The 15,257-nt window shown below is 40.4% G+C and overlaps 1 protein-coding gene across 1 annotated transcript; it reads left to right on the top strand.

Annotated features, from left to right (window-relative positions):
* The first annotated feature begins 6,746 nt into the window (after positions 1–6,746).
* On the top strand, positions 6,747–7,736 carry LOC122440987 (olfactory receptor 7A17-like). Its single transcript, XM_043467627.1, has one exon. It carries the CDS (start codon positions 6,762–6,764, stop codon positions 7,734–7,736), a length of 975 nt encoding a protein of 324 aa, XP_043323562.1. The 5' UTR covers positions 6,747–6,761.
* Positions 7,737–15,257: the final 7,521 nt, after the last annotated feature.

Genomic DNA, 15,257 nt, shown 5'->3' with positions numbered 1-15,257 from the left:
GACATCAGTAGATTGTTTTTTCAAGTGTTTAGTCATGCAGCTGTGTCCAGCTCTTTGTGACTGCATGGACTGTAGCCACCAGGCTCCTCTGTCCATGAAATTCTCCAGGCAAGAATACTGGAATGAGTCGCCATGCCCTCCTCCAGGGAATCTTCCCAACCCAGGGATCGAATCCAGGTCTCCTGCATTGCAGGTGGATTTTTTTTTTTTTTTTTTTTTTACCATCTGAGCCACCAGGGAAGGCAGAGAATACTGGAATGGGTAGCCTATCCTGTCTCCTGGGGAACTTCTTGGCCCAGGAATTGAACCAGGGCCTCCTGCATTGCAGGTGGATTGTTTACCAACTGAGCTACCAGAGTAGCCCTGGAGCTAATGGGAAGTTTTTCCAAGAGGGTAGATCAAATGAATCCAGCAAGGAACCAGAACCTGTGCCATCAACATCAGGCATGAGTGAAATTCAACTTCCATCTCCTACTGCTAATGGTCCTTCATCTCTGCCCTCGTCCATCTCCTCTCCCTCCTCCAGCCAATAATTCTGTCTGTTCACTCAACGCCAACCCCTATATGCCAGCTGCTGTACTCTACCACTGTACTTTTCAAGGCACTGTCCGGTAAGATTGAGAAGGTTTTCTTTATGTTTTGCACTTGTTTTTTATGTGTTATTTGTGTGAAAAATAGTATAAACCTATTGCAGTGATGTCTGTGGTTTAGTCGCTCAGTCATGCTCGACTCTGGTGACCCAGTGGACTGTAGCCTACCAGGCTCTTCTCTCCACGGGATTTCCCAGGCAAGAATACTCGAATGGGTTGCCACTTCTCCAGGGAAACTGATTATAGTACTATGTAACTATGTGCTAGCTGGGTACCTAGGCCAACTTTGTTGGACTTATGAACAAATTGGACTGAAGAATACACTCTTGCAAAGGAACTCGTTTCTATCTAGGAGACGTACTGTATTATATTCCTGTTTCCCCTTGAAAATTTACAGTGCTTCACACTCATGCATCTTTCCATAGCTCTAAATTAAATATCTCACTTTTTTCTAGTTAGCCATAATAATAAAAGAATCAATGAATGTACATTTGAATATCATCCATTATAAATCCTCCTCATAATCAGAGATCTCTTCCATTCTTATGATCAAAGGGCAACTGACAAGAGAGGTTGAATTCTTGCCCAGCCTGTAATTCAGGCTTACCTATTTTTCTCCACAAGTATTTATTTTATTGCAATTTCCCCTGGTTTCCTGGAAAGTAACCTCAACAGGATCACATTTTAATACTGTTTTTTGAAGTTACTTGAAAAGTAGACTGAGCATGAATGCTGTCTCAAATATTGATGTAAATGCCCAAAATAAGTAGTAGCAGATTTTTTACAATTGCCTTCACATTTGTTTATTTTGCTTGTTATATTAATAAGCTCTCAATGGCTTTCTGTGCTTTGCAAAAGCTTTCAAGTCTAATTAGGTCACATTTGTTTATTTTTGCTTTTATTTCATTTGCTTTAGGAGACTGATCCAAAAAATATTGCTATTATTTAGCTCAAAGACTGTTCTACCTAGTTATCTTTTATGATTTTTATGGTTTCCAGTCTTACATTTAAGCCTTTAATCCATTTGTGTTTATTTTTGCATATGGTGTGAGAAATATTTTAATCTAATTCTCTGTACATAGCTGTCCAGTTTTACTAGCACACTTGCTGAAAGACTCTTTTTGTTTTTCGTTATTGTTCTTACCTTCTTTGTCATGGGTTTATTGGCAATAAGCGTGTGGTTTATTTCTTTGTTCTCTATTCTGCTCCATTGATTGTGCCTGTACCATGCCATTTTGATGACTGTAGCTTTTTAGTATAGTCTGAAGTTTAGGAGAATGATAAGCCCAGCTTTGTTTTCATGGGGGGGCGGTTGTTTGGTTAGTTGGTTGATTTTGTTTTGCAATTGCTTTGGCTATTCAGGTTCTTTTGTAGTTCCATATGAATTTTAGGTGTGCATGTGTGTCCGTCCCTCAGTTGTGTCCATCGTTTTGCGACCCCATGGATGGTAGCCTGCCAGGGCTCCTCTATGCATGGGGCTCCCTAGACATGAACACTGGAGTGGGTAGCCATTCCCTTCCCCAGAGGATCTTCCTGACCCAGGGGTTGATGGACCTGCAACACCAGCCTGCAGTCACGATTGCAGGCTGATTCTTTACCATCTGCGCCACCAGGGAAGCCCTGAATTTTAGGAATATTAATTCTATTTCTGTGGGCAATGTTGTAAGTATTCTGAAGTATTAGCAGTGAATACTGGAAGTAGAGAGAGTAGACATCCTTGTCTTGTTCCTAAATGTATAGGAAGTGCTTTCAACTTTTCACTGTAGAATGTGAGGTTGGTTGTGTTTATGTCATAAGTGCCATTATTTTGTTGAGATATGTGCCCTCTATACCCACTTTGATGAGGATTGTTATATCATGAATGGATGTTGAACTTTGTCACATGTTTTTATTTCTGCAACTATGTTTTAAACATTTTACTGTGGTATAACTTATTTCCATTGCTGGGTGAGTTTCAGGGGTACAGAGAAGTGAATCTGTAATACATGTAGGTATATCCTCTCTTTTTAGCTTCTTTTCCCACGTAAGCTATTACAGAGTATTGGATAGAGTTCCCTCTGCTGTACAGTAGGTCCTTGTTAGTTATCTATTTTAAACTCAGTTGTGTGCATATGTCACGTGTAGATTACTTTTGATGTGTTTGTGGGCAAGGTGGGCTCCCCATCCTCTTACTCTGCCATCTCAGTCTCCCCCTCCAAGATTCCATCATTTTTGTATAGCTGTGTAACATTACGTTTTACATACATATATGCCTTCTTCTTTATCCATTCATTCATTGATGGCCACTTAGGTTGCTTCCATATTTGGCTGTTGAAAATAATGTTGTGATGGACTGAGGGTTGCATGTATCTTTTCACATTTGTGTTTTGTATTTTTAGGATAAATACTCAAATTGGGATACCTGGATCATAAGGTAATTTTATACTTAATTTTTGAGCAGTCTCCCTACTCTTTTACATAGTAGCTGCACCAATTTATATTCCTATCAAGATTATGGGAATAAATGGACAATTAATGTACAATATAGAAGTAACCCTCTCCAGTATTCTTGCCTGGGAAATCCCATGAACAGAGGAATCTAGCAGGCTACAGTCCATGGGGTTGCAAAGAGTCAGAAAACAACTAAAGACAATAATACTGTTTAATTTATTAATACATTTTAATTTGCCTTGATTTTAAACTTTAAAAAAATTGATTTTAAGTATTTGAAAATACCAATTTTCTTTGAAAATGCCAATTCAAACTTTTTCAGATATATATTATTTGGTGTGATTCATGGGTCCTTGCATAAAAATATTAAAACTGATCACACATCTGGAATGAATGCATATACTTTCATTCAAAAGTTCAAGTGAAGACAATTTGGTGTGCAGAAATTGTAAAACTATATACTCTGTATCCTAAACACAGAATATGAGCAGGAAACTTTTCCTATCTGGCCAGACCAGTGTCCCTCAGGGAAATCAGTCATTAGAGGTGGTAGTTACAAAAGGGAATCATGCTAATGAGCAGACATAAAGAGCCATCAATATTTCCTGTGCTGCAGTCCCTCTGCCTGTGCAGCCTTGGACTAGATGGGGGAATGGTTGATGCTTGCAGAGTCAAAACTCTAGGTGGGGGACCAGTGCTTGAGTCCATCCCACTGTCCTATCTGTAGATAGAGTTTCTATCTCCATCATCAACCATCCAAGAGGAATTGGGGCATCTATGTTGAGACTTTCCTCTCAGAAACTCCATCCAGGTGAGTCCAGGAGCCCAGTAAATACTGCAAGATATGGTCAAAGGGAATGGCAGCCAAGAATATTTACCTCAGTTCATATGAGAGCCAATGCAGACTAAACCAGAGCCATGAACACTGAGTTGGTTTGTTGTCTTGACAGATAAACTAATTAATGATTAATTAATCAATTAATACATGATTAATTAATCATGTATTATTTCATGATGCTGAAAAAAGAAGTGAGTACTGAGCTTGACAATGCAAGGGTCGATGTTGACCATTAAAGGATGGCCATAGAAGCCCAGTTGGAAGAGGGAGTGGGATGTGCAAAGTGTTTGCAGTCAAAGTAGAACCTAAGTCCAAGTACATCTGTCATTAACTGAAGAAGAGTTATAGGGTATTAGCTGTGGAGGGATGGACAGTGATGTAGCTTGTTTTTCTAACAGAAGCATATTTAACTATGATGAATAAGATCTAGAATGTTGGCAAACTTTTCCCATGAAACAGCCTTTGATGGGGCATGCATTTCAGTGTCTCCACTCTCTCTCTCTTTTTTTTTTTGTGACTTTTTATTTATTTATTTTTTCATTTATTTTTATTAGTTGGAGGCTAATTACTTTACAATATTGTAGTGGTTTTTGCCATATATTGATATGAATCAGCCATGGATTTACATGTGTCTCCCATTCCGATCCCCCCTCCCCATCCCATCCCTCTAATATTAAATTTAAAAAAATATTACATCAAAATTGTATGCCAAAGAGTTTACCCTGCAGTTATTTCATTATGTATAATATTAAATATATGTGTTGAATCATTCAGTTCAGTTCAGTTGCTCAGTCGTGTCTGACTCTTTGTGACCACATGGACTGAAGCACGCCAGGCTTCCCCGTCCATCACCAACTCCCAGAGCTTGTTCAAAATCATGTCCATCAAGTCGGTGATGCCATCCAACCATCTCATCCTCTGTCGTTCCCTTCTCTTGCCGTCAATCTTTCCCAGCATAGGGGTCTTTTCCAGTGAGTCAGCTCTTTGCATCAGGTGGTCAAAGTAGTGGAGCTCCAGCTTCAGCATCAGTCTTTCCAATGAATATTCAGGACTGATTTCCTTTCATTCACTGGCTTGATCTGGTAGAATCATTAACCCATCACTGACACCTTTAAAAACTGACCAGTCAAGTTCTTTGCTTTCATATAGGAAATTCAGCATATTTTTGCTCCTGTTTTATTTTTCAATTATTATATGCTTTCAAAATAAGAATTGGATTTTTATTATCAAGATTGTTGTTTCCCTTAGATATGTTATAATGTATAAAATTATTTGTGCAGAATTTCTGAGAATTTTAAATTTCGTGTGGTAAAATCTGTGTCAGTCATCTTATGCTCTCTCCAATATTTTTTTAACTGAAGGAATTGAGCCATCACTCAAATATTCTTCACTTGCAAATACTTACCTTGAACAAACATGGAAAGGGATGTGCTTCTTCATACATGGTGCAAATACATCACACTTTTGCATATTTTGAACTACTTCCACATCTCTTACTCCTCATGGCCCTTTCATTCTAAACCTATTCTAAAAGTTGCATCATGTTCAGCCTTTATTTGAAAACTTTTCTTCTTTGCATTTGAATAAATGTCACCCTTATCTTCCACATGCATATTGGAATCCATATGTTTCTAAGTAAGAGGAAATTCTAACTCAGACAGTGCTTCCATTTCATATTATAACAACTTGCTGTCATATTATCTCCTTCAATGTCTTTTGTTATAAAAATAAAAAATTGAATTAGTGATATAAGTTATAACTATCATAACCTTTTCTTTAGAAATTGGTTTTGGATTTTCCATCATTTGTCTCTCATATGGCTTTATTAATATTGAATTTCACAAAGTGAAGAAGGTAAAAAGCATGGATGAAGGACCCCTTGTGACTTGAATTTTCAGCAGCAGGAAGGAGACCGCCTTGTTCCTCAACATCCTCTGACATCATCTCTCCTCACTCTCCCTCCGGCTCTTGTCCCTCACCAGACTGGCTTCCTTTTCTGGACTGGAGCATCTTAATCAAGCACCTTCCTCAGGACCTTCAAATTATCTGCTGCCTTGCCAAGATGCACTGCCCCAGGTATGCCCATGGCCCTAGTTCTGTCATCCTTAAGGTCTCTGTTCAAATATCACCTTGTTCACAGGCCTTACCTAAATATACGTGAAAAATCATACTCCCTTTTGACTTTCTACATCATACCTCTTTTTTTTTTTCTTCATACCACTTGCCACCATCTGAAAGGCTATATAATTTTTGTTGGCTTATATTCTGTCACCAAAATGGGATCTTAGGAGCTTCTGTTTCCAGCACCCTGCATCCCCTGCAATGACAATATTGAGGCTTTGTCACTATTGAATTTATATTTTTAAGATGCATGAAAGAATTTTTCATTAAAACTCGAATACATGACATCTTGGTGGAAACACTGATAGTTACCCAGTTTTGCCAGTTAGAGATGACTCAAGCAGTTCCCCAAAGTGCACAAAATCTATGAACAAAATTTTGAAGTTAATATCTTTATAGTGAAAGTGAAGTTACTCCGTCTTGTCCAACTCTTTGTGACCCCATGGACTGTAGCCTACCAGGCTCCTCTGTCCATAGGATTTTCCAGGCAAGAGTACTGCAGAGGGTTGCCATTTCCTTCTCTAGGAGATCTTTCTGACCCAGGGATTGAACCCAGGTCTCCCGCTTTGTAGGCAGACACTTTACCATCTGAGCCACTGGGGAAGTCTTTTGATAGATTGGTGAGCATAAATAGCAGTCATAATTTCTAAAACACTTGCTTTCTCAAAACATTTTAGGATGGCAAAATATAAAAGACAGCAATTCACCCATGTGAGTACTGCACATTTGTGAGAAAATTAGTCATGTCATTTTGCCCCCTTCCTGGTAGTCACCTTCACCAAATGGAACCAAAAAACCTAAGGAGGGTTTCCGAATTTCATCTGGAATTTTCAGAGGAACCAGAACGGCAGCCTCTCATATTTGGGTTTTTCCTCACCATGTACTTGATCGCTGTGTTTGGAAACCTGCTCATCATCCTGGCTGTCAGCTCAGACTCCAAACTCTGCACCCCCATGTACTTCTTCCTCTCCAACCTGTCCTTTGTAGACATCTGCTTCACCTCCACCACCATCCCAAAGATGCTGTGGAATATCAAGACTCAGAGCAAAGTTATAACATTTGAAGGCTGCATCACCCAGGTGTATTTTTTCACACTGTTTGTAGTACTAGACATTTTACTGCTGACTGTGATGGCCTATGACCGCTTCGTGGCCATCTGTCACCCCCTGCACTACACGGTCATAATGAATCCTCAGCTCTGTGGACTGTTGATGCTGGTGTCCTGGGTCATCAGCGTCCTGCATTCCTTGTTAGAAAGCTTAATGGTGTTGCATCTGGCTTTCTGCACAGTCTTAGAAATCCCCCACTTTTTCTGTGAACTCAATCCGATGATCCAACTTGCCTGTTCTGACACCTTTCTCAATAACATGGTGATGTATTCTGTAGCTCTACTGCTGGCTGGTGGTCCCCTCACTGGTATCTTTTACTCTTACTCTAAGATACTTTCCTCCATACAAGGAATGTCATCAGCTCGGGGGAAGTATAAAGTATTCTCCACCTGTGCATCTCACCTCTCAGTTGTCTCCTTATTTTATTGTACGGGTTTAGGAGTGTACCTTAGCTCTGCTGTCACCCACAGCTCACACTCAAGTGCAAGAGCCTCGGTGATGTACACTGTGGTCACACCCATGCTGAACCCCTTCATCTACAGCCTGAGAAATAAAGACTTAAAGAGGGGTCTGAAAACACTCTTTGAAAAGGTGTCTGTAAAATGCCCTATTGTCCTAGGGTCCATGAGAGCAGAACTCAAAGCCTGAGGTCAGTGTTGTTAGTCTTTGATCAAATTGTGGAAGTAGAGCTTTCTCTCTTCTATTTGGCATTTCTATTTTGATTTTGAATTTATACATTTTATGTATTTTGTGATATTTCTGATATCCTTGATTTTTCCCTTTTTCATTTTCCTACTCTCGCAATTACATTTCCAATCTTGGAGGTGAAATATTTGAAAATACACACATTCATTTCAGGAGTCTACATGGATCTCTTAATAATTATTTCCTGTAAAATAAAATAGGCCATCCTAAGTATTTTTTCATTTTGTTTGACTAAAAGAAATAGTCATGAGATATACCATTCCCATAAGTTGGGAAAATACTTCCTGGCAAGAAAATCTGAGACCACGGTTTCTCACTTTTGTGAAAATCATTCTTTACATATCACTCCCTTAATGCTCTCTTTGGTAATTCAAACTTAACACACTGCTTGTTGTCACTAGTCAAGGGTATTTTTCTCACTAGGCTTTTGGTCTTCTGTACAGCCTTGTGTCCACTTGGTCTACCACAGTCATTAGCAATTAGTCATTGGCAATAAAATACAGCTCCAAGTGGAATCTACTCTGAAGTCACCTATAAAGAAATAAATAGATTTAGTATGGCTTTAGAGTGGACTTTCCAGGTGATGCTAGTTATAAAGAACCCACCTGCCAATGCAGGAGATGAGATGCAGGTTTGATTCCTGGGTCTGGAATATCCTCTGGAGAAGAAAATGGCAAAACACTGCAATATTCTTACCTGGAAAATCCCATCGATATAGGAGCCTGCGGATTAGGTCCATAGGGTCACAAAGAGCAGGACGTGACTTAGGAACTGAGCACACAGGCCCTAGAGTAGGGTTAAACCTAAGTGTGGTGAGACAGATATTAAATCTGTGAGAAAGATGCATGTTTCAGGCAGCTCATGTACTCATTAACATGTGGACTGTCAGTGTTCATTTATAAGGTGTATTCATTGAGCTGAAGGACTGTAGGAATGTTTTGGTTTTTAATAAATTATTGTCTTGTGTCTGTTTGAAATTTCCACTGCCTCCACAAAATATGATTCCTGCCATTCCTCAAAATGAAATCTCTTCCACTCCTCAGAATGTTCTCAAAACCACTAAAGGGTAGAAAATGAATGGCATTCATATCAACCACTATATATCATCCTCATAATTAAAGGATGAGTCCCTGGAAAGCTTGGAATTCTGTTGTGCAAGCATATTCTTCCACCCTCTACACATGACCTCAAAGGGATACCAATAAAGTCACTGTTTCATTTTTTATTTCATATTTTATATAAAATAAAGGTGAATAGCCATGTAGTTATGACAGTTATCTTCATGTATCAAAATAAATGCTTCAGACAAGCAGAATGAGATTATTACAATTACGTTCAGTTCAATTCAATTTTATTATTCTATTACTTAGTTGTTGTGAAACTGAGCAGGACCTTGTGGGGGTCTTCCTAGAGAGAGACCCTCTTGTGTCTCCTTCATCTAGTGTGTTGAAAAGTTTAGCCTGTTAGGTCTTCCCTGAGATCCAAAGAGCAGATTTAATCACAGAAGTGTGAAAATACAGAATCAAATTCTGACTCTATTAGAAGACGTAAGAAGGATACTGGGTGTCTCAAAAGCAGAAGAGAGGGAGACAGGAACAGAGAGATTATGTACAGAAATAACAGCTGAGAAGTTTCCAAGTCTGCGGAAGGAATCGAATGCACACATCCACAGAGGTATTATCATAGGACACATGAATGTTTCAATGCAAAAGACCTTCTCCAACACACACGTATTAAAACTGTCAAAAGTCAATGAAAGAAAAGACTTCCCTGGTGGGTCAGTAGGTAAGAATCTGCCCGCTAAGGCGGGAACAGGCGTTGGGTTGATTCCTGGTCTGGCAAGTTTCCACACGCCACAGAGTCACGAAGCCGGGGCAGCGCCACTGCTGAGCCTGCAGTGTGGAGCCCGCGCTCTGCGGCAGGAGAGGTCAGCGCGGTGAGACGTCCTCCTACCGCCGTGAGGAGTAGCGCCCCCACCTCCGCAACCAGAGAAAGCCTCCGCAGAGCAAGGGAGACTCGGGGCAGCCAGAAATACAGCAAATAAATAAAGAATATTTTTTAAAGTCAGTGAAAGAATGCTGCTTTTATATACTAATATATAAAACCTGAGGGAGTTCAGCACCCAGAACTGTCTTATAAGCAAAGTTGAAGTCTTTTCTTCTACTTGAAATGAGAAGGCGAAAGTACCCAAAACATTAAGTTGATAGGCAGAAACAGAAAACTTAAACTATATATCAGGCTAAGTCACTTCAATTCAAAAACAAATAAAGAACCATAAAAAATGGGTAGATGACCCTCAACAGACATTTTCTCCCGAGGAAGACATACAAATGGCCAACAGACACATGAAAAGAGGCTTAACATCATTAATCTTCAAAGAAACAGAAACCAAAATCGCAATGAGGTACATCTTCCACAGGAAGAACAGCTATTAACAAAGAGAAAAAATCAACAAGTTGATGAGGGCCACATGAGACCAGGAAATGATACACGGATTTCAAAATTTCTTCTTCTGCAGTTATCAGAGAAATCAGAACTGCAGCACCTTATACTTGCACATTTCCTCTCCATGGACCAGATCACTGTGCTTAGAAACCTGCCCATTATCCTGGCCACCATCTCTGACTCCCACCTCCACACACTCATGTAATTCTTCTTTTCCAATCTGTTCTTTTAAGATATGTTTCACATTCACCACCATCCCAAAGAAAGCAAAGCCATAACCTGTGAATATACTGTTACCTACTCTTTGTAGATTTGGGCAGCATTGTATTGACCACAAAGACCTATGACCACTTCATGGCCGTCTGTCAAACTCTGCACTACCCTGTCCCCATGAACATCCCCCATTCCCCCCGCCCCCCCACACACACTTTGTGGATTGCTGGTTCTGGTGTTTGGTGCATGAGGGCCCTACATTCTTTGTTACAAAGATTAAGAGTGTTGCAAATGTCCTTCTGTACCTTCTTGGAATTCTGTACATTTCCTGTAAAAGCAAATAATAGGTCCAACTAGTCAATTGTGACACCTTTCTTAATGACATGATGTAATTTGAAACTGGTATATTTCAGGTTTAATGGACTGGTTCCTAATTGGGAAAGGAGTATGTCAAGGCTGTATATGGTCACTCTTCTTATTTAACTATTATGCAGAGTATATCATGAGAAATGCTAGGTTGGATGAAGCACAAGCTAGAATCAAGTTTGCCAGGCGAAATAGCAATAACCTCAGAAGTGCAGATGACACCACCCTTATGGCAGAAAGTGAAGAGGAGCTAAAGAGCCTCTTGATGAAAGTGAAAGAGGAGAGTGAAAAAGCATTCTTAGAACTCAACATTCAAAAAACTAAGATCATGGCATCTGGTTCCATCACTTCAAGGGAAAGAGATGGGGAAACAATGGAAACAGTAAGAGACTTTATTTTCTTAAGCTAGAAGATCACTGCAGATGGTGACTGCAGTCACGGAATTAAAAGACACTTGCTTTTTGGAAGAAAAGCTTTGACAAACCTTGACAGTATATTAAAAAGCAGGGACTTTGCTGAAAAAAGTCCATCTAGTCAAAGCTATGGTTTTTCCAGTAGTCATGTATGGATGTGAGACCTGGAACATAAAGAAGTCTGTGCACTAAAGATTTGATACTTCTGAACTGTGGTTTTGGAGAAGACTCTTGAGAGTCCCTTGGACTGAAAGGAAGTCGAAAAAGTCAATACTAAAGGAACCCAATCCTGAATTTTCACTGGAAGTATTGATGCTGAAGCTCAAGCTCCAATATTTTGGCCACCTGATGCAAGGAGCTGACTTGTTAAAAAAGACTTTGATGCTGGGAAAGATTGAATGTAGGAGGCAAATGGGACAACAGAGGATGAGATGGTTGGATGACATCACCGACTCGATGAACATGAGTTTGAGCAAGCTCCAGGATATGGTGAGGGACAGGGAAGCCTGGTATGCTGCAGTCCATGAGTTCACAAAGAGTCAGATACAACTGAGTGACTGAACAACAAATGTCTTACCTGGGATCCTTTTCTCTAAGATAGGTTCCTCTCTATCAGGAACACCATCAGCTTAGGGGAAGTACAAAGTGCTTTCCACCTGTGCATCTCACCTCTCACTTGTATCCTTGTTTCATTGGACGGGCTTTGAGTGGACCTCAGCCCTGTGGCTACTCATGCCCTTCTGCTTAGAGTCAAGTGCAATCACCTCGGTGATGTACACTGTGATCACACCCATGCTGAGCCCCTTCATCTATAGTCTAAGTATGAAGACATACACAGGGCTCTGAAAAGATTATTTGGAGTGGCAAGTATCAAAGGACCACCAGTGGTCGTGTTAAAGAAGTTCCCTTTATTTCAGGGTGTAAAGAATTTGAACTGGAATCTGATATTACGGCTCAAGTTAACAGAAACACAGTTCCTAGACCACTAGAGACCTGAGGAATCCAAATCTGCATTGGAACCACAGAACTTGGTGATTTGTATGAACAGTTAATTATAGATATTCTTGTCTGGACAGGATTTCTCACATTCTTACACTGCTTTGGGCAGGAGAATTATTTGTATTGGGTGCTGTTCTGTGGTTTATAGGAGATTAGTAGCATCCCTTCTGATATTGACAAGTATCTCCAGTGTCAAAATTGCGTCTGGTTGAGAATCACTGGGCCAGAGTTCCAGAACTAAAAGACCTCAATCCAGACTCCAGTCCTTGCTTGGTTTGTACTTCTAAGCAGAACATAAAATCCTTCTGAGTTCCAATCTGACAATGGAGAATGGAGTTCTTAAAAGTGTTACCTCAAAAATTGCACTATTTAAAAAATTAAATCTGACAATCACTATAACATGCTAAGATAGTTTAATGGTCATGTGTTAGTCACTCAGTTGTGTCCAACTGGTTGCAACCCCATGAACTGTAGCCTGCCAGTCTCTTCTGTCCATGGGATGCTCCAGGGAAGAATACTGGAGTGGGTTGCCATTTCCTGCTCTGGGTAATCTTCCCGACCCAGGGATCAAACCTGCATCTCTAACATCTCCTGCATTGGCAGGCATATTCTTTACCACTGAGTTACCTGGGAAACCTGGTTTATGGTCATGTTAATATCATATCAGGCTTCTCTGATAACTCAGTTAGTAAAGACTCTGCCTGTAATTTAGGAGACCTTGGTTCATTTCCTGTGTCGGGAAGATGCGTTGGAGAAGGGATAGGCTACCCACTTCAGGATTCCTGGACTTCCCTTGTGGCTCAGTAGGTAAATAATCTGCCTGCAATGTGGGAGACTCTCTTTAATGCCTGGGTTGGGAAGATCCCCTGGAGAAGGGAATCACTACCCACTCCAGGATTCTGGCCTGGAGAATTCCATGGCCTGCATAGTCCATGTGAGGCAAAGAGTCAGACAGGACTGGGCAATTTTCACATATCATATCAACATACAAATATTTGTCTTATAGTTATAAGCATTTTATAATGAGAGCCTAAAGGGAAGCTGTTGACTTCTGAAATAACTGAGAAACTTGTAATTGGCTTGGAAAAACTAGCATAAATCCAGGGAGTATAATACCCACACTTTTATACTGAAGGAGCAATGTTATCCCCAGTTCTCAAGAGGGAAATAGGAGTTCTTTGTTTTTTTTGTTCTCTACCACAAATCAAAACTTGGAAGACCCAAGGGAACTTGTCAAGACAAATCCTCAGTGTGATAGTTTAAAGAAGAATTAGACCTCAGGGATATGATGAGGTTCTGGGAGACTTAGTGCTTTGAAAGCAGGAGAATTAAAGGGGAAGGAGTGATAAAAATGGAATCACCCAACTTATAATGTAATCACCTAGTAACAGGGAATCAACAGAAAAATAATTGCATTGTGTCCAGCCCAGTGTCCCCAAGGGAAGTCATGTACTTGGAGGCTGAAGTAACAAAAGGAAAATATGCCTAATTAAGCCTGACATGTGTGCATGCTTGCTAAGTCCCTTCAGTCCTGTCAAACTCTGTGTGACCCATGGACTGTAGCACTTTAGGCAACTCTGTCCATGGGATTCTCCAGGCAAGAATACTGGAGTGGGTTTCCATGCAGTCCCCCAGGGGATTTTCCTGACTCAGGGATCAAGCCCCCTTCTCCTGAGACTCCTGCATTGCAGGTGGATTCTTTATCACTGAGCTGCCAGAGAAGCCCTGTGAGCTGACACAAGAAGCTGCAAATATCTCCTCTACTGCAGCCCCTCCGCCTGTGCCACTTTGGTTGGTGAGGACCTAGTTCTTGATTTAGATTCCTGAATCCGTCTGGGAGCCAATGCTTGATTTTATCCCTTCCTGTTGTCTTGTTTAGGGCCAAAAATTCAGTCTGCATCATTAATCATTTAGAAAGGAACTTGGACTTCTACAGGGAGAGCCTTCTCTCTCAGTCTGCAGGCAGGTGAGAGCTCTGCACACATTTCAGGGGAGGTTCAGAGAGGACGGAAGCCAGGAGCATGTGCCTGAGGTCACCTGAGGGCCAATCTAGCATATCCAGAGGCCAGAGGTCACTGTGGTTATTTCTGGCTTTCCTAATGTTAGTGTATCTATTTAGGTGTAAAAATAAAGTGAACCCTCCACTCCTCAATGTTGACAAATGGTAACAGAGGAAGTTCAGTTAGAAGGCACAGGTGGTGGTGGTTTAGTCTCTAAGTTGTGTCTGACCAATTTTTGACTCCATGGACTGTAGCCCACCGGGGTCCTCTGTCCATGGAATTTTCCAGGCTAGAGTACTGGAATGGGTTGCAGTTTCCTTTTCCAGGTGATCTTCCTGACCCAGGGATTGAACCTTGGCCTCCTGGATTGCAGGCGGATTCTTTGCCAATGAGCCACTAAGGAAGCCCTGTTAGAAGGAATGGGAGGTGTAAAAGGCTTCCAGTAAAAGTAGACAATAAGCCTAATAATCTTATTTATGAACTGAAGTAAGCCTGTAGGAAAACGCCTCAAGAAAAGGAAGTATTCTGCATCTTGATAAAAAATATATCCAACTTTTGTTGTATTTCATTTATTTCTGATTTTGAATTGGTAGTTTATATTCCATTTGCTTATTCTCTTGGGATATTTAAACTGTAAGATATATCACATCATGAGTATATCCCTGTTTATGTCCTTGGAAAAATATATTTTTCTTTATTACTTTTTCTGGGCATCAAGGAGATGCCACTGGAGTTGTAATATTGATGAAGGAAAGTAACTTTTCTTTGTTGCATTGTCTCAAGGCTCATTTGAGTTTATTGGATATTTTCCCTCTTAATTTGCCTATGTCCACTTCATTTCTCTTTTTTTTTTTTTCTTTCTGTCTCATGCTTTTCATTCTTCTCTAAATACCGAGAAGATATTGGCCATACCAACATTGAACCCCAAAATTATTATTATTCTATGGGAAGTTTACAAACTGGAATTTCATGGTGGGATGGGTGGGAGACAAGAGGGGGATTCTGAAAGAAGGAGATATGTGTATACC

This window comes from Cervus canadensis, chromosome 4 (assembly GCF_019320065.1).
Source record: "Cervus canadensis isolate Bull #8, Minnesota chromosome 4, ASM1932006v1, whole genome shotgun sequence".
Taxonomy (NCBI): Eukaryota; Metazoa; Chordata; class Mammalia; order Artiodactyla; family Cervidae; genus Cervus; species Cervus canadensis.
Note: the sequence above shows the minus strand (reverse complement) of the source record. Positions and strands in the feature narration are given on the sequence as shown.

What these genes read in the sequence shown, in the direction of transcription:
- LOC122440987 (XM_043467627.1), top strand. Translation starts at nt 6,762, where the DNA reads ATGGAACCAAAAAACCTAAGGAGGGTTTCCGAATTTCATCTGGAATTT.